The sequence below is a fragment of the Spodoptera frugiperda genome, chromosome 14 (genome assembly GCF_023101765.2).
Source record: "Spodoptera frugiperda isolate SF20-4 chromosome 14, AGI-APGP_CSIRO_Sfru_2.0, whole genome shotgun sequence".
Lineage (NCBI taxonomy): Eukaryota > Metazoa > Arthropoda > Insecta > Lepidoptera > Noctuidae > Spodoptera > Spodoptera frugiperda.
The window spans coordinates 8,660,100-8,686,260 of NC_064225.1; the positions used below are offsets into that span (position 1 = coordinate 8,660,100).

General features: G+C 36.0%; 2 protein-coding genes and 1 non-coding gene across 5 annotated transcripts in view; 2 read left to right on the plus strand and 1 right to left on the minus strand.

Moving 5' to 3' along the window:
• The window catches only part of LOC118279065 (uncharacterized), a 595,270-nt gene that overhangs the window by 331,261 nt on the left and 237,848 nt on the right, over positions 1-26,161 (plus strand). The window lies entirely within an intron of this gene.
• The window catches only part of LOC118279231 (facilitated trehalose transporter Tret1-like), a 118,615-nt gene continuing 95,004 nt past the window's right edge, over positions 2,551-26,161 (minus strand). For both annotated transcript variants that reach the window (XM_035598823.2, XM_050698409.1), the window contains exons 4-5: positions 12,540-12,727; positions 2,551-5,110 (exon numbers count right to left, since the gene is read on the minus strand). In XM_035598823.2, coding sequence (XP_035454716.1) covers positions 4,082-5,110; positions 12,540-12,727 — 1,217 coding nt within the window. In that variant the 3' untranslated portion in view covers positions 2,551-4,081. The remainder of the gene's footprint in view (positions 5,111-12,539; positions 12,728-26,161) is intronic.
• Positions 11,148-11,219, plus strand: Trnag-ucc (transfer RNA glycine (anticodon UCC)). The gene has a single exon. It is a non-coding gene; the product is annotated as a tRNA-Gly (tRNA).

Consider the following 26,161-nt stretch of genomic DNA (forward strand, 5'->3'; position numbering starts at 1 on the left):
TTTGATCTATATATATAAGACAAAAAAAATCTGTACATTACTTAAATATTTATTCCAAAAACTGATAGGGGGGGCGATCAAAGAAGAGTCACAGAAACCAAAAAACATTTTAATATTTTAAACGCGGTTAAGGGAAAGAGAAGTTATTGTGAATTGAAAATTAGTATCCAATATGTGTTGGTGCGTTGACTGTATTTGTCGAAGTAGCGGGATACACGCAAACGAAGTTGCGCGGGTCAGCTAGTCTTTTCATATAAAAAACATAGCTTAGCTGAGTACGTTTCCCAGTGCTTATCTAACTATGTGTACCAATGAAAATGTAAGGTGGAAGCCAAACGCATCCACATCAACGTAGTACAGCACATCTCTGGTAGAAAAGCACCTTAACACTTTACCCTACCCAGGAATCGAACCCCTTGTTCAGCAGTCGCACTTGTTATCACTCGACCAACGAGGCAGTCTCATTTAAATATAGCTACAATACACCAATAAATTATCGTTCAACTCATAATGGATCGCTTTAAACGAAAATAGCACTTATAAGTACCTAGGATGATACTTCAAAAGATCAAAAACGCTTAAAAGATAGATCTGAAGTGGGCTTCAAGTATTGAGCACTTGAGTTTGATTCATCGATTTATTCTAAGCATAAATGCATCGTTTGTGTTGTGAGCAAGTATTATATCTAGTAGAACAACAGACCTTTTAATAAACGATAGGGTAGACAGAGGTACACATGACATGTAACTAAGTATGGGAGAGCCATGCTTCGGCACGAATGGGCCCACTCGACCGGAGTGATACCACGGCTTCACAGAAAACCGTCGTGAAATAACGCTTGCGTTGTGTTTCGTTGTGTGAGTGAGGTTACCGGAGGCCCAATTACCCCCTTTCCAATCTTCCCGATTCCCCAACAACCCTCAAATTCCTAAACCCCAAAAGGCCGGCAACGCACTTGTAACGCCTCTGGTGTTTCAAGTGTCCATGGGCGGCGGCGATTGCTTACTATCAGGTGATACGTCTGATAGTTTACCGGCGTGTTACATAAAAAAAAACTTTCATTATTCACTAGTTATTATCCAGCCTGGCATTTTGTCTAAGCTCCTACCAGTTGAAGTTATATTAGGACTGTAGATTTGCTAAGATCATTTTATCAGGCGTAGCGCAACAAATACAAGATTAAAACGCATACTTACATAAACGTACATAAAATAACGCCTCTTAATCACTATCGTCGGCAGATATCTATTTGAACAAAGGTGTACTTTTTCCGATTTATGTTACAAGTCCCATGTAAGGAATAAATAGGAATATCGCCATAGGTTTTGGGCAAATTCTAGACTACATGTTATTCCTAAAAAAATCATGAAACCCAACATTAAGTGCTTTCTCTGACTCGCAAATTGAATTCAAAACCCTAAGCTCATCATCATCAGCCTATAAGTGGCCACTGCTGATCAAAGCCTCTTCTCACACGGAGAAGGTTTGAGTATTAATCACCACGCTTGCTCAATGCGGGTTGGCGATTTCAAACTTATAATTAGAAATAATAAGTTCAGGTTTCCTCACGATGTTTTCCTTCACCGTTAGTCAGTGGTGTCTAAATAATCTTAGAAATTATATTATGTGACTTGGAAAAAGTCACATTGGTACTTGTCCTTAGTAGGTTTCGAAACCCTGTGCTCAACAACCATGTTTTGTGACCGCTCGACTAACGATATAGTCAATTATGCACCATAGTCAGGTACAAATTAAGTCCTTTTTCCATTTCACACAAAACCATCTAATTAACTGTTTTTCTATGGGATTGATGACCACGGTACCATGACCCTATAATCATTGGATGATGTGGACACAATGTCACAACAATGGAATCGCCGTAATGTTTGTACTTCCGGGTGCAATGATGATCCTATTTGTTGGTGCCCCTGTGTCACGTTTATAAAATTAGTAGGTTGGGACAGTTGAATATAAAAGTGGTATTGTGTTATTTATCTCTTGGTCTGTTAAACGATTACAATTTTATCAAAACATATCCATTTAATATATTAACAAACTTGGGAATTGAACCCAAGACTCTTTAGCAGTTCATAAAGATATGTTTAACTAATATTTCTTTTGCTCTCAGATCTATTGCTATTAACGTTTTGTTAGGAGTCGGTTTCATTTGTAAGACTCAAATGGGAATCGAACCCAATATATCTATTAACAGTCCCACTTCTCTATTGTACTTCATCATTATCATCATCAGATTTCCCAACAACCGTTAAAGTCCTAACCCCCAAAAGACCGGAAAGCACTTAGAACGCTTCTGATGTCTGCGCCATCATGGGCAGCGGCGATTGCTTACCATCAGATGATCAGATAATGAGAATAATTATCATCATCATCATGTCAGTCATAAGAAGTCCACTGCTGAATGTAGGTCTCCCCCAATGACTTCCAGATAGGTCGGTTGGAAGCAACCTGCATGAACATTTTGGATGAAATAGCTATTGTATTTACTTGTAAATAAATATTATAGGTACTGAGGTTGAAGAAAAGAGATAATAAATGGTCACAAATATTTTTATTGAAACACTTAAATTCGATTTTTAAGTACAAATCAATCATTTGAATAAAATTAGCTTCATTTTATGGCAACGTGTTCTAACATAACACAAATACTTACTACATAAATACCTATACAATATAAACTATTTACAAAACTTAATAATACTGATTCTATATACAATATTTATATTCATAATTTAATTTTAATTATATTTAAAAAATATTTCCGAAGAAAAACACATAAAAAAAATGCAAGGCACCGGTTTTAGCACCATTATTTTATAAAACATTTTATTTTTATATTTATTTATTTATCAGAATTTATGCATAAATATTCATTTATTTATAATATGCACTGACTGTACTTACACAAAAGTGTAACAAATAAATTTTACGTATATTACGTTTTTGTTGTATAATTTATACTTTAATTTATTGTATAATTTGTATCAAATTATTTTATTTAATACAATTTGTGAGCTTTTGCTCATTATTATTTACCATACCCGTACAAATACAATGAGTTTAATAACATTGGTTGAATTTAGATTAAAAAATATAGAAAATTCTATTGTTAAAGAAAAATGCACCTTATTGATAGAAGTATTAGCACAGTTTTTCATTGAAGTTCGAAAATCTAAATCAACCAATGCTATGATACTCATATCACACTACTGTAAGAGACTATGTTATGAGCAAACATATAAAATACACAAAATATGTTTATTGTTGTAAAAACATGGCCAAATGTTAAAATATTGACCAATATTTAGCACCTATTTCGTATTCCAAGAAATACTTAAATTCATTTTAAACAGCTCAAAAAATTGCATTGTCTACTCATAACATAGCCCAAAAATATATAACCTACCCTATATTTACAATAAATATCACTATTTTCATAAAGACAGTAAACAAATGAGAATATTCAGATCCGAATAAACGCCACCAACATGAAAACAGATAATTTCGAAATTGCATCAGATTATGGAAGCACATTGACAATAAACGTGAACAAGAATAATTTCGACACTGACAACAATATACTACATATTTCATAAACAAGAGATATATTCAAATATCTGGTACAAGTCATAACTAACGATTCAACAAAAGCGTCGAATGATTTCGATACAGGTATAAAACAAGCTATTTACAATATTCCTCTAAACACGAAAGCACCATAAGTAACGTTGTAGCACAATTGAATAATTTCATCAAACCAAAATTAAATGTTCCCGATGCAATTTCTCAAATAAAGGAACTTTTTAAGATAAAGGCACTTGAAGAGAATACTAACATTAATACTGGTCGAAGACTTTAGTCGTGCTCAAGTTGAGCCCTAACCGACCAATCGCATCCGTGATACACTAAGAGACCTGCTCAACACCGACGTAGTTCCATTGCACCTCTTGTGACTAGCAAACAGTGTCCCATTAGCGAAAACTAACATTTCTCTACCAAATGCTATTATGCACTCAACCTTCGTCTTCTACAAAACAAACCACAACAGCAATTACAACAGAGACTATCGATTAATACATAGAGACTCGACGTACTTTGGATCCATCTCGTCAATCTCACGACCTTTCGTTTCTGGAACGAAAAGCACCACAAATAGAAGACATAGAACTGATATACCAGCGTACATCCAAAATAGACCGTATAGACCTATATAGTCTTGTATATCAGTAGCTGTCTTCACGTTGACAAACCCACAAAGATGGCTGAAACTGGTAGCCAGGGCACTGCCAGTACTTCTGTATTCGAGAGGAAATAGTTCCCCAATCAACAGAGAAGAGATTGGACTGATGCCCAAAGAAAACGCGATTGTGAATGTTAAGACGCATAGTAGAGGGATCCAATCGTACGTCGGTTCTGACTGCATTAAATCTGTTGAATTTCTGAAAACTTCCTCGTAGTAAGCGTATGATCCGAAGCCAGCCAGGGCTATGGACATCATTACTCCGCTTATCATCAGTAGAGGGAGTCGGCCCACGTTGTCTATCAACATTCCTGATAGACATGATGCTAACAGTTGAGCGACGCTGGTGGCTATCGCACCTCCGTGAGGGTTCATCGTTCTGAAAGTCTTCTTAAACATTTTCACCGCGTAAAAGTTGAACAAGTTCGCTCCAGTAAACCTTTGGAAGAACATCAGTCCGCATGTTATCAAAACAGGCCTCGTCATTCGTTTCGAAAGCAAAGCTTTGAATTTCCCAGCATTGTCATCATTGAATAGTTTGCTGGCGAGAATATTCGTTCGTATTGTTGCTAGTTCTTGCCGTATATCTGCTTCTGGTCCTCGGAGCCATTGAAGAGACTCTTCTGCTTCCTGTTCCCTCCCTCTTAGTAGAAGAGAAGAAGGAGTTTCAGGGATAAAGAAGAGAGCGAAGAATAGAAGTATCGGTGCTGCGGCGACCATGAGCGCGAGCTGGTACCAGTTCAAATAAGCGCCGATGGAGAAAGATATCAGGATCCCAATCTGGCTTAATATCTTGAGTACAGAGCTGAGGCAACCTCTGATTTCGGGGACTGCTATTTCAGTGACGTAAACCTGCGAACAAGAGAGAAGCTTGTTAGGAATTTTCGTTTGTAATGTTAAATAACTTGAGGTGTAAACGGAATTTGGAACTTAATTAGTATTGTGAGCATGAAGACGTTGATTAGCTCCGGCTAATAACTGAGAAAATGTTCGAGGGACTTTAATATTCATGACGCATTATAGGCACCGTCGTGTTTGCAAATAATGTTTACAAAGAATACTCGTAGTAGACAGCTACTTTGATTATCAAATGAACTAAATTTGTTTGTGTCGGGTCTAGCTTCTCGTGTATGTGGGCGACGTTTGTAAACACGCCCACGAGTCTAGAGAAATTCCTATAGACCAGCTCATGTGGAGCTCATTATTTCTCATTTATTTCTTTCGTGAGTTGATCCAATCACGGTAGACCACACATGGGCGCAATAAAATACATTATGTATTCCATTTACTAATGCAAAGCGAGACAAAGTACCGTCCGATGACATCAAATCTATTCTTCATCGGGTATAATCCTACCAAATAACGATTAACATTTCATTACCATTAATTTCTTCGTTATCAAGTGATTTTATATATTGTAGAACTGCATTTTTATCGTTTACTATTAATTTGGGGATCGCATCATTTTGTTTGGTAGGCTCTAGCTTACCGTGGGTGTTGGGAATGGTGGTTTTATTACAAGTCTCATGTTTATTTTCATTGTTATTATTTTTATTATGTGTTCCAATGTCTGTGTTGGTGTTTATGTGTGTTAGAGAAATATTTTGATCAGTTGATTCACCCACGTGTTTCATAAAATTTGTTTTCCTCTTAGATGAAGAAATTGGCTAGGGAATTTGTGTTTGGGTACGAGTAAAATAGTGTCACATAAAAATTTCATTTCAATATAAACTTGTTTTGTTTTTCCTCAAAATCTATTTTCATTAAACTAAATTGATTTTACTTTACTTTTATTAACTGTCTCGTTGGTCGAGTGGTCGTACGTGTGACTGGACAAGAGGTTTTGGGTTCGATTTTCGGGTCGGGCAAAGTAAACTGGGCTATTTTCGGTTTTTCGAAAAATTTTCAGTAGTAGCACCGAGCCTGAAATTGTCCCTAGTACTTATAACACAAACGGTGTGGGTGGGTATACATTGTATGGTGGCATTAGCGTTCGCATTAATTTGCGTGACGTTGCATTGCATAAATTAATTTTATTTATTTATTGAACTTTAAAATGTTTAGCATTCTTTATTTTAACATTTACATTTTACATTTGTAACCAGCTTTACATTAAGAAACTAGCGTCGCAAGAAAAAGCTTAATACATTCAACAATTTCCAAAGAACCCATAGAAATATCCTTTTCACTCACGCAATGGTTTCAAGATTTTACAACTTCAAAGGTGGATGCTATATTCCAAGTCTTTTGTCGTACAAAGTAGGAGACCACCCTGGGCAAGCCCACACGTGTTCACAACTGTGACCAAAAACATTAAAATCTTTGACTGAGTCGCCTTAAGTCTCATTGTTAGTCAGGTCTGGATTATATGCCAGGCATTATTATGCAAAAGGTTAATGACAATTTTTTATTTTAATGTCCGTCTTCTAGATTACTAAAATATTAGACACGTATTTTTCATTTTTTTACCGAAACATTCTCGAAGAATATCGCGTGACGTCACTTTTGTGTATGTTTTATACTCAATAGTGACGTAGTTAGCTCGAACTCCACTATTGTTATCTTATAAAGTTGACAAAATAAAATACGTGTCTAATATTTTTATTACCTAGGTAAACGGAATAAATAGATGTTTAATTTTCATACCCCGTCATCATATTTTATATTTTTATGCAACTGTAATATTGTCGTCTGTGATCTTGAACTCGAAACCTCAGTCTACAGAATTTATTATTTATTTCATTTTATTTTAGCCGTGGTTATCCCACTGCAGGGCAAAGGCCTCCCTATCCTACTTCCACTCCTCTCTGTGCAGAGCTTTCTGCGGCCAATCCTTCCACCCACCAGAAATGGTGCTATATTGAAAATCCTGAATTCTCGAAAATCTATTTTTAGAGCGTTATACATATAATCCAGTCATATCAACTTTGACAGGCTTTGAGTATCAATTCTGTCTTTATTAATTCATATATCCAGCATTTTGGCATTCTTAGCACATACTTCAGTTTTTTGGTTGCAATCATCGATATTAATTTTGGCACTTCCGTGTTTCTTTTAACGTTGATTTCTGTTTGCCACCAACCCGAAATCATTACTGCTAGGCAGCGAAGCGAAGATGTTGCATATAATCCAAGCTCTAGTATAGTAAACGCATGGAAATGTTAAAGTTGTATGGAATTATGGTAAGCAGGGGTCGTGGGCATGCATCGGACTGTGGTAATGACTTCCATGATGGAAACGTACTTAGCTGGAAGATATAACTGAGACCTAGTTTCCACGCAATGGACAAGTTTATATAGTTTTCTATGATATTAGTTCCATGTATAGATAACTCATCAATGAAATCTTCAGTAGAATTTCAACTTTAGCTAGAAAAGTATATAGTTCGAAATGTGTTTGACGAATTTTAATAGATCTTGTGCCTAACTGTAAATATAAGTTGCAGACTCCATGCTTCTACTCAAGAATTTTGAGACCGACCTATGTATGTAAGTTCGATGTTTTCTAAATAGAAATGTGTTTATCAAGCAATTTTCTATCGTACAGTAATCAATTTATTTGACACTGAGAATACACGTTTGATTCTTATACGTGTGTGAGTGCATCAACTAGTAGTGCAGGTATTGATTCCGACATTTGAAGCTGCAGACTATGCCTAACAGGTTACCGTGGGCTGAGCTCAAAAAGCAAGAGTAGGAACGTGGTGGTTTTTAGTCAGTAAGAGTCTGACACTCCCTCTCGCCTCACCCAGGGTGACAGAAGGCATTGGATGATTTTCCCCCTCAAAAAAAAGTTAGATATTTTGATTGAGATGATGATTGGGATTAAGCGGATTCTAAGCATGACAAAACTAAGAAAACAAATAAATATGACTTCAAGTGAAACGGCTAGAAAAACCAAACACGTCTGCATAAGCATTTGACGATAACACAACGTAATGATAGATAAATATCGCAATAAATAAACGTCTTTATTTCAAAGTAAACCATTAAGAATTCAACACACACGCAACTGGACGGTAATACGAAGGTTCTCACAATAAACTTCACAAAATATTTCTTGACATATCAGACAGCAGATCAAGCTATACCATTCTGATAAATCGACAATCAACTTTACAATCTGGTGCTAAAGTTCAAAATGTATTGTGGAAACCTGACAACTTTGTAGAATGTGATGACGTTGTACCAATGGAAATAGGTGCAATAATCAAGCAATTTTTACACCAAAACGTTGGTCATCGCTTCGCATACTATCGTTAAACTTGACAATAGATTATTTTACATAAATAATAAATGTTTTACAAGTCAACGTGTGCACAGTAATGCCTTTTTATGTTTTCTTCTGAGAATAACAAAGAATATGTATGTCATGGCATCGTACGTAACTAGTAGATCTATTAGGTATTTATTTCAAACATTTGAAGGATGTGTTTGATATGACCATTAAACTTGTAAAAATCGATTGGATATGTGGGAAAGTGTTTAAATATAAAACAATTTTATTTAAATCTGTTTTTAATATTTATCACTCGGTAAATGAGTCAAAGCCGGATCACCTGATGGTGGGCAATCGTTGTCGCCCATGGACACCGAAACACTAGAGGCGTTACAGGGGAAAAAATCTGGCCTTTTGGGAGTTAGGAATTTAAAGGTCTATCGGTGGATTAAAGATTGGGAAGGGGGGTAATTGGGCCATGCATCGGTAAGCTCACTCACACAACGAAATCAGTTGTTTCACGTTGGTTTTCTGTATTACCGTGGTATCACCGTCTCGAGCCGGCCAATTCGTGCCGAAGTATGGCTCTCCCACACTAGTATACGTATAAATACTTCATAGCCTTTTTACAAGTTTCCTGTAATCTTAACGTTTTCGCACATTTTAATACTAAATTGAAAATATCCGAAAATGGGAAAATCTAGTAACAGTTGGTCGAACTGGGAATCCAAACCATAGGAAATGAGTCATGGGATAGTAAACTTTTAGTATTAAGCCTTAGAAGGGATTTGACAGTATTAGACTATTGTCTAGAAATGTCATTCAAAGGATTGATTGCATTGTATGTAGATAACAAAAGATCTACCAAGATTTTCTCATTGCCGTTTCCTGTACTTAGTACCATTGAGCAAGTTAGGAGCGTCTTCTAAGTCTAAATGTTTGGTGATGTCGCTGTGCCACCCAAATCGCCTGCTAAGCGTGAGGATTAAATTAAGGAGAAGATGGTCTTTGGTTAGCAGTTGACATATTGCATCTGATGATAATTTTACGATGAGGCTAATTGATAAATTTTGCTTTTCCTGCACAGTAAGGGGCGATGCGAGACAATATATATCTATTAGACACCTCGCATGCCCCAAAAATAAATTGCGTCCTCTAAAAACTCAAAAAATTGTAACATTAGAATGGACTAAATTATGTCTGATTTGTTTGGTAGATCTATGGCCAAAACATGATGAATTCTCCGAACACGTGCAGTGAGCAGATTATAAAATGATTTGTGTGGAATTTAGGATTTGGCGGATTAAGGTTAACCGGCTTTGTATATGTTTGATAGCCTTCATTTACCTAGAGTACGGTTACGATATTATTTACCCACTCATAAATAATTAATTGCAATAACCACCTTACTGTTTGATCGTAAGTGTGTTAAGAAGGTTTTAGATAATCTATCAAAGCTATAGAATTATTAGAGGAGAGTCTATTAACGTGCTTTTCCACCAGAGATGTGCTATGTAGATATGCTACCAAAATGAATTTCAATAAGCTTGAAACTAGTGACCGTTTCTACTGAATTCCCTATGTAGCTGTCGTGAAGCATAGTATAGCACACAATCAGAACACGCGTCCAGAGACGATATAAAATTACATAAACTATTGCTAAGTAACGTTTTTCTTTAAAAACACAATAGCTAACGACTGGGTTAAATCCAAAAATAACACTGTAAAAGTACGGCAGTTAACAGTTTCACAAATCTGATTGCCTATGGTCAAGGTGTGTCAAGTTGACATCTGTTACAGGACGATTCACTACTCCTCGCTGGTACATGAGTAGCTACGCATTACTACTTTCTACTATCATTACTCATAATAATTTTTCGAAAGTAAAATTAGATGTGATATTCTATACATGAAATACGTCAGCCTGACTTCATAAGTTTTTGATCAAAAGGTGATGTTATTTCTATTAAATCCTACACGTGTAAAAATAAAATTAAGTACCTCATTCAACCTACTCTGAATGTGTGCCATTCACAATTATACATATAAAAATATGTCGGGTTTGACGTCTGACATAAGTGACATCTGTCAGAGATTGCACGATTCTGAAAACTGCGCAACTCGTTCGCTGGTATAGAGCGAGCGACGCATTGCAAATTGTCTATAGTTCATATAATATACTTGTAATAGATATAGGTTTTACATTAATTTTAAATGAAATGAAAATTTAGTTAATATATACGTATTGAGGTTTCAATTACTAATAATAATAAATGCGAAAGATATGTGAGTTTGTGTGTATATTTGTTAACGTCAAAACGGCTGAATGGAGTCGGGATGACTAATATTGTAACTGGAGCTGAAATACTTTGATGTGCACTGAATAATGTTACTTATTCACGTCAGAAACGACGGGCAAGGAGTCGGATGGTACCACTGATGAGTCACTAATCAATTTTAGATTTGAAACGTTTTTGTTGATTTGACTACTAAAAGAAACTACTGGACTGATTTGAAAAATCCCTTCACCATTTAAAAATTCTTTTGCAGGGTCAAAGATCAAATTACTCGAGAATTATGTTCTAAAATGCGAGCAATTCCCTAGGTGGAAAACTAGTGTCTTATTTTCTTCTAATAAATGTAATTACTAAATTAGGCTGTGTCTTCACATGCGTTGGTGGTGTAATGGTCAGCATAGTTGCCTTCCAAGCAGTTGATCCGGGTTCGATTCCCGGCCAACGCATATTTTTTCTTCAAAATATATTTTTATTGTTTTATTATACCATTGGTCAATCAATTCTGAGTATTATTACAAAGACTATGACATGTATGATGTAATATTATTGTTTGTCATATTTAGTGTTTATTACGTTAGTAAATATAAACGATCGTTAAGTTTTAACAACTTATGTGTCCATTGTTAACTTACGTAGGTTTTGTGAGGTCAAACTTAGGGTGCTTTTCCATCAGAGATAGAGATAACACTAGGATTGACGTACACCCACTTTTCACAATTTATATTATAAGTCCCGTGTAATAGGGGCTGGGGTGGGGGTGGGCCTATTGTCATATACTGGGCACAATTCCAGACTCCGAAAAAATTACTATATCAGGGACTTTTATGGAGAAAAGATCTAGCGTGCGCAGACGTGCAGCTACTAGTTAATTGCTTCGGCGCCGTTGATTTTTAATTAATTTAACAATAGTTATTATAAAAATAAGGTGCTTTTTCACCGAAAAAGCTCCGTAATAATTTGCCCACCCGAGAATCGAACACAAGACCCCTTGCCCACGCTGCGGCCATTCCAGCCCGCCTACACTTGCGACCACTCGACCAACGAGACATGAGATATTCTGTATTCAATATTAATGTAATACATGCACTCTATATACGGCACTTGTAGTACTTTACAAAGGTCCCCATTTGCCCATATATGGAAACCTTTAACTTTCTCCGATTGGGTGCAGGTTCTAAATGTTTGTGTCGTAACAGAGAGGCCTATTAAATTGGTTTATGTTTCCTAACTTTATAGTACTACGATTTGATGTTATGGGAGTGAATTATTAAGATATATGATAGAAGACACTGTATAGTTAAAGAGTCTGTGGAGCTTGATTTCACTTTTGGTTTCATACATACACACATAACTTCACGCCTGTCTCCTATGAGGTAGGCAGAGACAGTAGAACGCCAATTGCAACGAATATTACATACATCTATCGCTTTATCAACAGTAAGCAGTCTTTCCATGCATGCTCGTCGGTTAAAGGTACTTAATATTATTTTAATTGTTTTAATACTGGTTTTAACGTAAAATATGGTGCTTTATAAATGTAGTCGAACACTGGCTTTCTCCTTTGTCGTGTTACAAACACACAAATACACAGCTCATCACACTCAGCCCCAGAACAACAATTTGTGGACACCTAGGTGTCATGTGTATGTAAATTTTAATGTTTATAAACGCACCGACGACACAAGAGGAAATCTAGCGTGAGGGACGTATCCACGCATCATAAATCCCAGTCCGCAGTAATATCAAGGAAAATAAACACTACTTACTTGTGTAGTCATATTGATACAACAGATGAGCATGCCCCCGCAGAACGAGGCTGCGGATATCATGTGCACACTGGTGGACAGTGCAGTGGCGAGCCACGCCAGGGTATAAGGCAGAGCGGTGGCTATCAGCACGGTGCGGCGGCCCAGGCGCATCGCGAACCCGCCCATGATGCCGCCGATGAAGGCACCTGGAACAAAACGAGAGTGTGGTTAGACATACGTAGATACTCGTAGTTGTATAAGCCGGTAAATGAGCTGAACGATCATCTGATGGTAAGCAATCGCTGTCGCCTATGGACTCCCGATATACCAGAAGCGTTACAACTGCGTTGCCGGCCTTTTGGGGGTTAAGAATTTAAGGGTTGTTGGGAAATCAGGGATTGCGTAGATTGGGCCTTCGGTAACGTCACTCATATTACGAAACAACGCAAGCAATAAACACTTTGAGCCAATTTTATTATGAGTCCTATCGAAGCAAGCTAGCAATACTATCGCATCAAAATCAAAGATAAAAAGATCTCTGATATAAAATTTGTAAGGCCAAAGCTTAAATTCAAATCTGTTTGGGTCCAAAAAGTATTGTTTCCGCGAAAAAGGGTCAAAATCGTTCCCTTTGACAACGACGTAATATCTGAATGTCGTACGGTCACGGGGCATTCTTGTTTTATTTGAATTTCCGATTGTAGCTGACGCTTTTTTGTTTTTTAACCGATTTGAAATTGGAAGACTTTATGACATTACTCGAAAATATTTTGATGATAGGTCTTCTGTTTTAGTATGAGGTGCTTTTCCACCAGAGATTTGTGTATGTATCTATGCTACGAAGATGAAATAAGTAAGAAAAAACGATAGATAAGCTGTAAAAGTATGTGACTGTTCCCACTGAAAATAAGCTATGTAGTAGTGCGAGAAAGACTCGCTGCTCGAGTATGAAAAGTATCTATAGTTGGAAAGTCATCAAAAATAGCTTAGCTGAGTCTGTTTCTACGAGTGCTCAGTTACGAGTACGAATATGATTGGTGGAAGTCAAACGCATCTACAGCAACGTGGCATAGCACATCTCTGCTGGAAAAGCAGCCAAAATTATTTTATTATAATCGCTTAGCAGATGACCCTTGACTGATTACCGAGTCACGTAAAATACTCGAGAAGTTCATGGTTTTTCTCGGTTGAAGTTTTATACATTTCTACCTAATGCGTTACTTCTGAGCAAAAACATGGCTACAAGGCAGTCTTCCACCTAAAAATACAGATTGTTTATGACGTCATGACTCAGGTTCCTATCTATATTTACCTATAGGCTCCAATGCCATTCATCCACATCAAGGTGCGAGATACGGGCGTAGGCAGAAGTGATTTATTCCTCATCTTTTCCTTCATTAGCGAGCTAGCGGCCCGATATAAATCGCAGCACGGTAAATTACACTCTAAGACAACGTGCGTAAATGTGTATTTAACACGAGCATTTGTTCATGTAGCAAAGTAGGGGAGATTTTAGTGAAATGAATAGAAAAACATTAGGTATGTTTAAAGGAAAAATTCTAACAAATTATTAGTTAAGGGGTTTATGTCTCCTGGATAAGTGTACGATAGTTTATTCTGCTGATAATGTGATGTATCTTCTACGAAATGTATCAAATTATGGTTATGTAACGAAAGCTTATGAGTATTTTATTATATCTACCTATCGTCACTCCTTTTATCCCCGAATGGGTAGGCAGTGGTCCATATTATAGTACTGTATAATGTACACCCACTTTTCACAATTTGTGTTATAAGTCCCATGTAATAGGGGGTGAGCCTATTGCCAAATACCGGACACAATTCCAGACTCCGTGTTATCACTGAGAAATCTTCGAATACGACCATCGACGCAGACCATGAGTATTTCAATAATATATTTTCATTCTTACAGCACTGGTGTGGCAATGAAAATATTATGAGAGTGTACTCTTGTTCAGGTGTATAACATAGCGCGGTTTATGCTACAGGTACATGCTATTCATAACATTTTTTGTTTTGATTTTTTTCATAAACTACTTACATGTGCTGCTCTTTAACCTTGCTCGATTACAATAGATGTCTTAAGTGTTTTTCTTCTTATATTGCTATCGGTAGCAACACGGCCTGCCTGCATGATAGTGAGTGGACATCGTAGTGTTGTTAAATGTAACAACAGAGACATAATGAATGCATTGACTATTTAGGAAATTGTTTGATTGGGTAGTTTCCTCAGTCAAAAATAAATAATTACAACTTTTCAATACAATAAAATATTAATATAAGAATAGTTACACTTTCAATTATAGATTTCACTCATGATGTACAAAATTTTCGAAATTTGACGTCATATCGCACTATTTGAAACAAAATTCATAGAAAATATCGTGTTTGACGTGTCGAAAAAAATGGATGGAATTTGACTAGTAGGAAACTAGCCTATTGTACGGTACCAAATGTGTTACCAAAGGAAAAAAGTGAAAAAAATAGAACTGCAGTTTCAATTACTAAACGCTAGATGGAGCTGTTAACAAATTATTGCTACACTGACATTTATTGAGCGATGGAAATAGACGTTACATTTGTATGAACAGTCATTAGTTCGCTATGAAATGTGACGGAGGATTTATTTCGACATTCGATGGTGAACACAGGCGCCTACTGGAATGGAATGTATAGGATGCCATACCATTCATTACCTGCCCCACTCTTTACGTGAATGTGGTAAATGTTACTTAGGGACATTTGACAGCAAATAAGCAGCATTTCTCCTGGTAAACCTAACTCTTATAAACTGAGAGATTATGGCAAATCTCTCTTTGAAGAGGAGAAACCATACTCCAGCACTCAACTCAAATGGATTGAGATGATGATAATGTGCACATCAATTATGGCCTGGTGAATTATCACCATTGATTGTCAATTGTCAATTGATCATATTGATGATGAAGTCGACAAAGATAACATATTGAACTCTCCTCAAGTGCTTTGGGGTCAAGGCTAGAAAGAAATAGTCTTCACGTGACCAGACCACCTGACCGAAGAAATTTTCGGTCAGAAAATTAGCATTGCTGTTCGACGTTTCAATGCGGCCACCAGTCTTCTGGGAACGTTGGGGAACGTTCGAAGTGACAGTGATGCGGACGAGTACTTTGACGCCAAATTTTTTGTTTTTTTTTTCTCTTTTCTTGTTTTAGTTTATTTTAAGTTGTACATTTTAGTTTTATTTCTTTTTATTTAAGCTCTTCAATAATGAAAACACGACTTAACTTCATTGCATAATATCATTCTTCAACACAGATCCGTGTTACAATCACAATCTTTTGTACATATCACCGCATATAATCCCCAACTGTTTCGCCTCAACTACACTTCTATAGAATATATATTAATTGAAAGCTGTTCACTTTGAGCGATTGCGCTAAGCGTAAATATAACTGGGGTATGTCTGTACGTCTGTCTGTCTGTACGGTTTATTTTGGTCTGGCTTCGGAACCATGAGATGTAGCAGATTTGTTGGCATAGAATTAAACATTTGATTTCATCTCGGGCGTTTGTTTTCGCTGACTTTTTGCATGTTCTTATAAGTGATACTGATTGGCTGATGGCAGATTGCTAGTGATGATTTTGATTGAAGTCTCTGAGTGCGTTTGATGTTCAACAGTCCAGATCATAACTGTTCTTTAAATGTTTGGAGTTAGTTTGTTTGTTGGAGTCGCAAAAGCGATTGTTTGGCTAGGTCGGGAAAATTCTGTGGCTGTTAATCTGTGATGGAGCCTGTGACTTCGCTCAGGCTGATTTAGAATTTGACAATCAATTCAGATTGTCTATATAGCCCTTATAGTATCATATTTAACACTGAAGTTTAAAGATTTGTCGTTATGTAAGTTCTATATGTCTAGCCGCATAGCAATTAATATGTAAAAAACCCGCAATTCAAAGAAAAATGTGTTCTAACATTCATCAATAGATGGCGCTTTTTATTTGAGACCGTTTTCTGAATTTATTTACGTCACTATCGTTTTTGTATGAAATTAGTGTATTGTATGGGAGGGTAAGTTTTCGATAATGACAGCCAAGTTCTTTTATTCAAATCAACCCCTAGCTTAACCACCACAAAATCGAGTATTAAACACTATAAATAACTTCATATAACATACTAATAGTGAAACTGTATGCGCCACTTCACACATAAATAACACGTATGCTGCCCAGATACGGTGCAGTGCGGCAGGCAATTATTGGGACATTAACACGAGTGGGACAAATAATATCAGTCGGCTCATATCTATGTACCATCGACCTATCATTTACATTGTCGTGTAAAGGTGGGGACACACTCAACAAATAATTCCAAAAAGGTTATGTAGAGGTGCGCATTTATTACATCAACAGCCTATAAGTGGCCACTGCTGACCAAAAGCTTCTTCTCGTACGGAGAAGGTTTGAGCATTAATCACCACGCTTGCTCAATGCGGGTTGGCGATTTCGAAATTATAAGCCTAAGTTTCCTCACTATGTTTTCCTTCACCGTTTGTCAGTGGTGTCTAAATAATCTTAGAAAGTACATATAACTCGGAAGAAGTCACATTGGTACTTTACCGTTGGTAGGTTTTGAACCCCTCATGCACACATTATTTATTTAGTACAATGTACCTAATGTACACTTTTGTCTATAACAGTATGTGTTTTCACGAGTCCTATGTAATGGAGGCTGAGTCTATTTACTTGTAGTGGACGGAGAGACATTACGAGTAAAATCTAGGAATCGTTAATTGCGCAATTAAGCAAATTAAAGAGAAAATATAATTATACTGAGACCGAGTACTTAATAAGTAATAACTCTCAAGTAATCAAAAGTAATTTCTCTTCCTACACTTATAGTGTGCTGCGGACTACCTAGCGGGTTTACCGGGGCTCTGACTCGAAAAGCAGGAGTAGGAACGGGGTGGTTTTTGTCAGTAAGAGTCTGACACTCCCTCTCGCCTCGCCCACGATGTACGTATGTAAGATGAAAATGTAAAGGGAAAAGTTGTGATTGTTTATCTGTGGACATCGAGTAAGCTCTAAAAACTAATTCTTCTGAGAATAACATAGGATACATTATCTTCCAAGTGAATAGTCAAAAAAACTACATAGGACAAATAAATTTACTTATTGACTTATTTAGTTAAAAGGCATGTAATAATAAATAGTAGACTTAACACGGTAACACTTTGCATAGTAACTTAACGAAACGAGGCTGCTTTCGGCGCCTTGATTGGTCGGTACGAATGAATCAACCAATGAGAGCGCCGAAAGCGCTCTCGTTTAGTTTTCGTTAAACATAAAACAAACTCGTACTAAGGCTACAGATGTGCAGACGTCTTACACAGACGAATGATACATTTAGTAATATGTCTATGTTTAGTTATATGTTATTTAGTAATATGTCTACTTTTACAAAGTCGTCGCGACGCTAAATAAACCGCGCGAGGGCGCCATCTATCAGTCTGCTCTCGTTAAGGAGTTGCGTGGTGTTGTGTATGTTTTTGTAGCTGATGCGAATAAAGTGACTTATACATTGCAGAATTTTATAATAACTTTCGTGAGACATACTAAATTAATTACTAGGTATGTTATCGGCTTACTCAGTACTCAAAAGCTACTCAATTTAAAGTCGTACTTGAATTGTACTTGAATATCGTGCATCTCTGACATTTTATAAAGAATTGATAGTGATAGAATACATTTAGCGTCTTAAAATTATGTAGCGATTAGTTTTACAACTCACGTAACTGTCGAGGAACTCGACTAATTTCAAATGCTACGTGACGCGACGCGGCGATCGTCGCATGCTATCAGAATCTGAGCCCTTAGTATGGAGTTGAAGCTAGTGGTGCCTCTTCAAACAGTAAGTGTAAGCCGATTAATTTAACATTGCAGAATGTTTGTAATCTAAAAGCTTTTAAAAAACATTTTATAATATCTAAAGTCATAGGAAAATTACATTTCTCTGAGAAATTGTGTACTATACTATAGTTGGGCCATTTCAAACGTGCGAACCGTCATAAGTCATTGTTATCAGATTTCTCGCTCACACTTATTTCCTTTGACGTGACAATCCGCACGTTTGTAATGGCCCATTTTTAAACTGTAAATGCTGAATCGAAAAAACTCAAAGCATTTATTTCCTTAATAATCACAGGCACTTTTGCAGCGAAAAACTTACGGTGTATGTTAAGCAATGTTCAAAATTCCTAAGGAAAAGAACGAATGAGGAAATTATAATTTTCTATAATCCACCAATAACAACTAGACACACGGCAGTGTGTCCGCCAAGTTCGAGCAAAAAAACCGACACACCGGCCGTGGGTTATATTACACGAACCAGTTCGGGCCAAGTTCGACCCACCTATAACTAATCTATTTTATTGAATGAAATTTCTAGTATTTAGATTACGTTTACTTATCTAAAATCAAAATTTATTAATGTACCTAAAGATCTTGAGATATTGACGTCAGAAAATCGCTATTTTTAATACACTCACTGACTGACTGAACTGACTGACTCACTACTCATCAAAAATAGACCACTTCCAATGGTCGTATTGACCATTTGGCAAGGTAGGTCTTTAGGTCAAGGTAAAGGAAAAAATCTCATGGCCAAGTGTGAGTTTTTAAAAATAATGAATAAATTCATACCCCTAAGGAACTAAAACAAAAAAAATATCTATATCTTCCAATGGTTTACCGACCTAAAATTCGTTACGAAGGTTTGTATTTAGTCAAAGTAAAGTAAAATAAGAAAATAAACCTTACAAAAATAAATGAAATCCCACCCAAAACATAAATGTAAATGCTTGCCAAGTTCGATAATATTGGAATGCTTCGCCTATAAAAAAGTGAGATCTAAAAAGTACCAAGTTCCATACACAGACCTCAGTTAAAAATGATATCACTTGGCAAGTTTTAATAGAAAATTATATACTTACTCATTGTTTAGTAGGTTTATAACAAAGTGTGTGAAAACTTGCCAACTTGTTATTCATTTTTAAAGGTCTGTGTATGGAACTTGGGACTTATTTAGTAATCTCAGTTCTTTTATAGGCGAAGATTCCATATTATCGAACTTGGCAGCCTTTCACATTTATGTTTTGGGTGGGATTTTATTTACAGGGCTTATAATCTGTGAAAACCGTCAAAACTTTGAACAAATCTAACTTCAAGAGAAAAATCTCATAAACATTTCGCCATTAATAAATAGTAACCGTTGAAATTCAAAAACCAATTTCCACGGTGTTGCCAAACACAAATAAAAATAAAGCTAATTTCAGACTGGTGACTGTAACACTTCCAAAATAAATTCACGAGGAATCCCATACATCTGCAACTGTCATTCCGGCTGGTGAGAGAAGCCCTTTATAATAAAAAAACAATGTCTTTACAAATACCTATGTCGACGGCGGGTAATAAATTAAACGCAACCATTTGAATGCAGAACACTTTTATTTTCTTAATGTTGGTATTCAGGTTGTTTGAATTTAGAATACTGTTTGTAATGTATTTATTGATTTATTGGCCGCCATGTTTGTTCAGCCTAATTTGACAGGTCGATGTGATGCGAAGATTCTAGGAAATGAATAAAAAGAAAATTGGGATTTTGCGTTCCGTCGGCAATCTTAAAAATATATAATGATACTATCTGACTTCGCAAACGTTGTTTTGCCTTATAAATTATTTCTAGAAAATAAATAGTAGCCGATTCTCAGACCTACTGAATACGCATATAAAATTTGGTAAAAATCGGTAAAGCCGTTTCGGAGGAGTACGGTAACTAACATTGTGACATGGAAATTTTATATATTAGATTTTTTATGGGATTTACATTGCCACTATCTATGATAGGAAGTTTAGGTAAAAAAACGTCCACTTATATAAAAAAATCTGTTTTACCAACTGTCAACTTTTATATTGTAAACCAAAAGAGTAAATAAAAACATTGGCCAGTCAAAATCATAAACTATCGAAAGACAATTCACCAACAGCTACAAAATCCAATAGTTACAAACGTCAAGTATCAAGATATAGTGGTCGCGCTATAATGTTTTAACCTATTGTGAAAAATAGGGTAATGGCATAAAAGATTGATGGCTATATGTGATGCAACGTTACATTTTAATTTTGTGTCAGTGAAATTGTTTCCACCACATCAAGTGTGGTTTGTACGTCATTCATGTATTTTGCAATAATGTTATTGATAATATTATTACTTTATTAATGTGATTGTTAAATTACTTTCCATTAAAAAAAATAGCTACATTATTCTAATAAATGTTATAATTTATAAGATAAGATTTTAGATTTTAAGCTTACTATGAAATTTAAACGACGCTTTTCGGCATTTTTTAAGCCGAGACTTATTTATATTGCTGTTGCGTTTTCATTTAAAACCGCGACTACATTTTCCTTAAATTGTGTCGAGCGTTAAGACAATAGTTTTTAATTGATAAGTAATCTGTGCAACGTCGCCGCCGTCATGATGAAAAGTCCCTCTGTGACATCGAAACTAGTAAAACTTTTCTCCATTGTACGCAGTGGTGGTCATCGGAACCGACGTTAGCGGAGGATTTGCCTTCAATAGTTTTTATTGGCAGTCAAAGACTTAATGTATGTGAGTAAGCAGTGATTTTTAGTTATTTTAGCATATCTCACGATTATAAAAACATAGTGTCCAATTAAGTACCGATACCGATAAAATAACGAGAATTCATAATAGGTACCGCAAGAACTCCTTTACTTAACCCTTCCAGGAACAACAAGCATGTTTAATCTATTACCAAGTTAATTAATATCCCTTTAAATCACAATAACTACCGAATGATAAACCGTTATTGGTATACTCTTTAGGCTATTACATTTTATGACAGGCGCACTAGTAATTTAAATGACAGTTCTCCAGCTAACTATACTGTGACTAACAAGTTTTGATCGTTGGTACTAGTACCGGTGTAATTGCAAGAAATACGATCAATTTGCTATCGATAAAGATTATAGTTTGTTACGAATTATTGTCTTGTTTAAGTATACAAGAAGTAATGGAGGGCTTTGATTTATTCTGTAAATTGTAGTGTATGTATGGCAGATATATTCTGAGGGCTTAAAATGTTCAAAGTAAAATGTTTTCGTCTGTTTTACGAGACCGAGCGTTCGAGTGCTCTGATTGGCCAGCTTGAATGAACCATCCTTTGAAAGTGCCGAAGGGCAGTATAATCTCTGCGAACAACCAATTTAAAAACATTCAAGACATGTAGGAACGGGGTTTTTTTTTCAAACAGTCACACTCCGTTTTAGTCATGGTTTAAAAATTATCGCAATTAGGACCAGTTTTCATTAGTTTAGGTACCCATACAGTGTTAACATAGGGCATCAAGAACTAAATAAATACTCTAAATTCCACAACTCAAATAAGCCGAAAGCTTCTCGCCACATAAACCTCTCCCTGTCACGTATCAAAACACACTGGTCGCACTACACTTGCGCCAGTAATTCAGAAACCGTCTCGAGGGTGTGTGTAATTCAATTATACGCAATAAATAACAATTTTCTCGTATTTTTTCAGACAAATTGATTGTTTGTCAATATTATCGTTATTATGACGTTGTATTTTATTCAACTCTGTATTTTGTGGTTAAAATATTGTCGGTTAGAATTCTGTTTCGCCTCGAGGAGACATTAAAATGATGATGAATTATTATTACTTTCTATTTCTGTGTGTTGCGGTAGGTTGGTTTGGTTTGTATAGAAATTCTTAGCCAGAACGCCTAAGTTCCCTTGTAACATGTTCATAAGATATTGTTTAACATCTATATCTATCTGTATTAAATATTTAAGCTGAAGATGTTTGCTACTGATCTGATTTGAATAATTATTTTAGTGTTGGATAAGAAAGGCTATTGGCTATGAAACATGACGCTACTACCAACTGGAGCCGAGCAAAGCGGGTGAAACCACGCGGGAGTCTAGTCTAACATACATTGTATTTATCACAATATGCAGAAAGTAAATTAAGCTTTAATAGAGCCGTGTTTGGACGTTTGTCCGTCAAACACGCTGAAACTACTGAACGGATTCTGATGTAAAATTTGGATGAAATACAGAGAGTACGGCTTATTATCCCACAGGACCGAAGCCGTTGGTAGAAGGTGGTGTGATATAATTCATTTTCTAGCAGCTAAATAAACATGGTTAAATTATACAAAACTGGTTGCTAATAAAAATTACCTTATCTATCTAATTTCCAGCCAAACCCACAACACCACAAGCATTGTATAGAAATTGAATGGGCCGACATTAACAATCCCTGCTTAGTACGTACACGTGTTTGCCGTGATGTTATTAAAGATTTCTCCTAGGAAAGCTGTGTGGCTGGTTCTGCAGGCGTCATTATAGCGACTAAGGTACGGTAGGAACAACAACCTGCTATTATTTTACTTATTACTCGTTGCTTTTATCGTTGACTGGTACATTTATCAAGTTCTAAAGTCAAAGTCAACGTGTCAATTTTAACGAAACGCTAACTATGAGTAAGTTTTGAAACGTTAAAAATAATAGAATAGTCTATTAGTTCATCTGTGAAGCTAGATTCTCGTTCCAAAGTGTAGGTTCATGTGACTCCACAGAAGCGAAGAAGCTTCATCTTTACTCTACAATTTGTGACTGCTGGGTTATAAGTCTTCTCTACGTAAGAAGAATTTGCCTTATATTTATTAACATTCTTTTTATATTTGATGGATCGACGTTTGGCCACTATTACGCTTGGTGGCATGCAATGATGCAGCCTGCGATGAAGATTTTCCTGCTTGGCGTCTACAAACAACGCCTGTTAGGGATCGCAGTTTAAAAGGTTCAGGTTTATCAGAGAGCGCTGCTGTCCGGTTTCTCTCAAAAGTGTAGTCAACTGTTATAGTGATACCCACGGGAAGTGTGGCGGTGGTGATAAATGTATCCTTCTCTACCATCACTACATAGCTGGTCTACGATGTAAAATTCATAATTTTCCTGTAACCTTACAACTCTGTTTCTGTTTAAACCAATATGTAGTAACTGACGTTCAGTTTTACAACCAAAAAGGTAAATATTTAGAAATGCACCCATTCGCCATATTTTACACATTTCTGAAACGAAATTACGTAAGCTAGCTCTTAACGAAAGCAAAAGGACTTATGTCGCTAAACTAACAAGGGATTATCATCACCATTTCTTTTAGGATAAAGTTTAATTTCTATTGCACCCTTTAATATACACATCAAGTAATACATAACCAGTTTATCATGGTCTCACTTATTTAAACTTTTCCTCACAAACAGCGGTCAGTTTATACTGGTTATAAGTAGCAGTCTATTTTGTTTAGAATTCTTTGTTCTCTCGAACAAATGTTTTTAAGGATGAGTCAAATGAGATAATTATAATGATTTTGTTAAAAGGTCCCACTCTAAAAGGGTATTTAATCTACTTAGTGTATTTTATTACACACTCGACGAGTTTATTATGGCTGTAAAATTTAATTACTTAGTAATTCGTTCGTTTACCTAAAAATAGAATGCTTGATGATGCTATTAAAATTATTAATGGAATTGTTTCTTTGTGAGAATAAGCTTTAGATTCCATGTCTGAATTCTGACGTTGAATTCTTAATACTTACTCACAATTTAAAATTAAAGAAATTAACAAGCATATAGGGTGACTGGTAATTAGTGAACGATATTTAAACACGTGATTGTACTCATGATTACAAACAACTTTCCCAAAGAAACTTTTCTTGTATACTCATTAGTTTTAATTTTTACAACAACAAAATTTCATTAGCACGCGCGTGTTAAGTTTCAAAATACCTACTAGTCTTCCGAGAATTGATCATACGAAAGCAAGACCTACATATTATGCTACGCAGTTACAACAGACCTTTATCTAACTACCAAAAACAGAACAATATTAAATCGAAACTATTAGCCGTTGCTATGACAACCGAATAGTTTGCAAGCCGTGAAGTCACGACTTCGATCCCGGACTTGGATTTATCGACCAAATCAATAATGTCAACACATTATCCTAGCACGATCTTTCAAATAAATCAGTAAGTTTACAGACATAGCCGGGAGCTAAACATAGCTATTAGGTATTTATGGGTCTCATATTTGTTAAGAAGTAGTTACATAGATAGATACTGGGAGCATTGGAACAACATGATGAATACTGAAGGTATTGTTTGTTTTCAACACATACTGTTGAAAAAGCTTTGAAATTACTGAACCGATTTGGATCAGTCTTTCAGCAATGAGAAGCTTACTTTTGTTATATAATTAAACACCTTACCTGTTTAAACCAAAAATGATCTTTCTTTTTTGAGGTGGGAAAATCATCTAATGACATCTACCGCCTTGGGCGAGGCGAGAGGGAGTTACAGACTCTTACTGACTAAAAACCACCCCGTTCCTACTCCTGCTTCTTCGAGCCGGAGCCCCGGTAAACCCGCTAGGTAGTCCGCATCTCTGGAAAATGATCTTCCTTGACCAGAAAGTAGATCATTGCCAATTAGGTTCCTATCTTCAGCCACAATCCAAATGCTAGCCACATCCTGACATGATCATAAAACTAACTCATTAGTTCTTACATCCATCTACTCACAATACTTCAATAGATTCTCAAACTTATTTATTTTGTTACTAAGTTTGAAATTGCATGACCATCTAATTACTATACTTCTTCAATAGATTTTCAAACTTATTTATTTTGTTACAAAGTTGGAAATCCCATAAAACTGATGTTAGCACACAGGAATACTCAAAATAAAAAACCAGTTTATCATGGTCTCGCTTTGTATGAACTTTCCACATATTAGACGGTCAGTTTATACTGGTTTATCATAGCTTGATGTTAAGCTGTGTTTACATAAATATGTACTGGTAAATAGTTACCTTTAGGCTGTTTGTGATTACAAAGATAAAATGGACGTAGATTTACATCGGAACGTGAGCATTCCTGGACTCATATTTCATCGTTCAATTGAATAATTGTAGTGTAAGCTAATGGTTATGTTATATTATCTTGTATTTTCTTAAAAACTACACTTGAGAGCATAGAAACGGAGGCGCTGGCGTTTACTCTTTTTTATTTCTTGATAAATATTTACTATCTAAAACAAGTATTTTATTAATTGGTAATATATGTCGTATGAAAGGTAATTTAATTACCTTTACAATGAGAGTATTTTGTAGTAAAACGAATAATTAATTGTTTGTCACCTCACTCAAACAACGAAACATGACGCAAGCGTTGTTTCACGTCAGTTTTCTGTGAGGGTGTGGTATCACTCAAGACCACGAAAGCAACAAAGTTTTATAGCGTCGTTAGCATAGCATCAGACAGAAGCCGATAAAGACAATTCGTGCGCGCCAGAATCACCCACCATGACCACGATCTTCAGACATGAAGGACCGACCAGAGAGAGAGAGAGTGGTATAATCACTCCGGTTGAGCCGGCCCATTCGTGCCGAAGCATGGCTCTCACACACTATCAGTCACACAATCACGTTAGTAACTGATTAGACAAATGTGAATTCAAATTGCCAACTTACTACCAG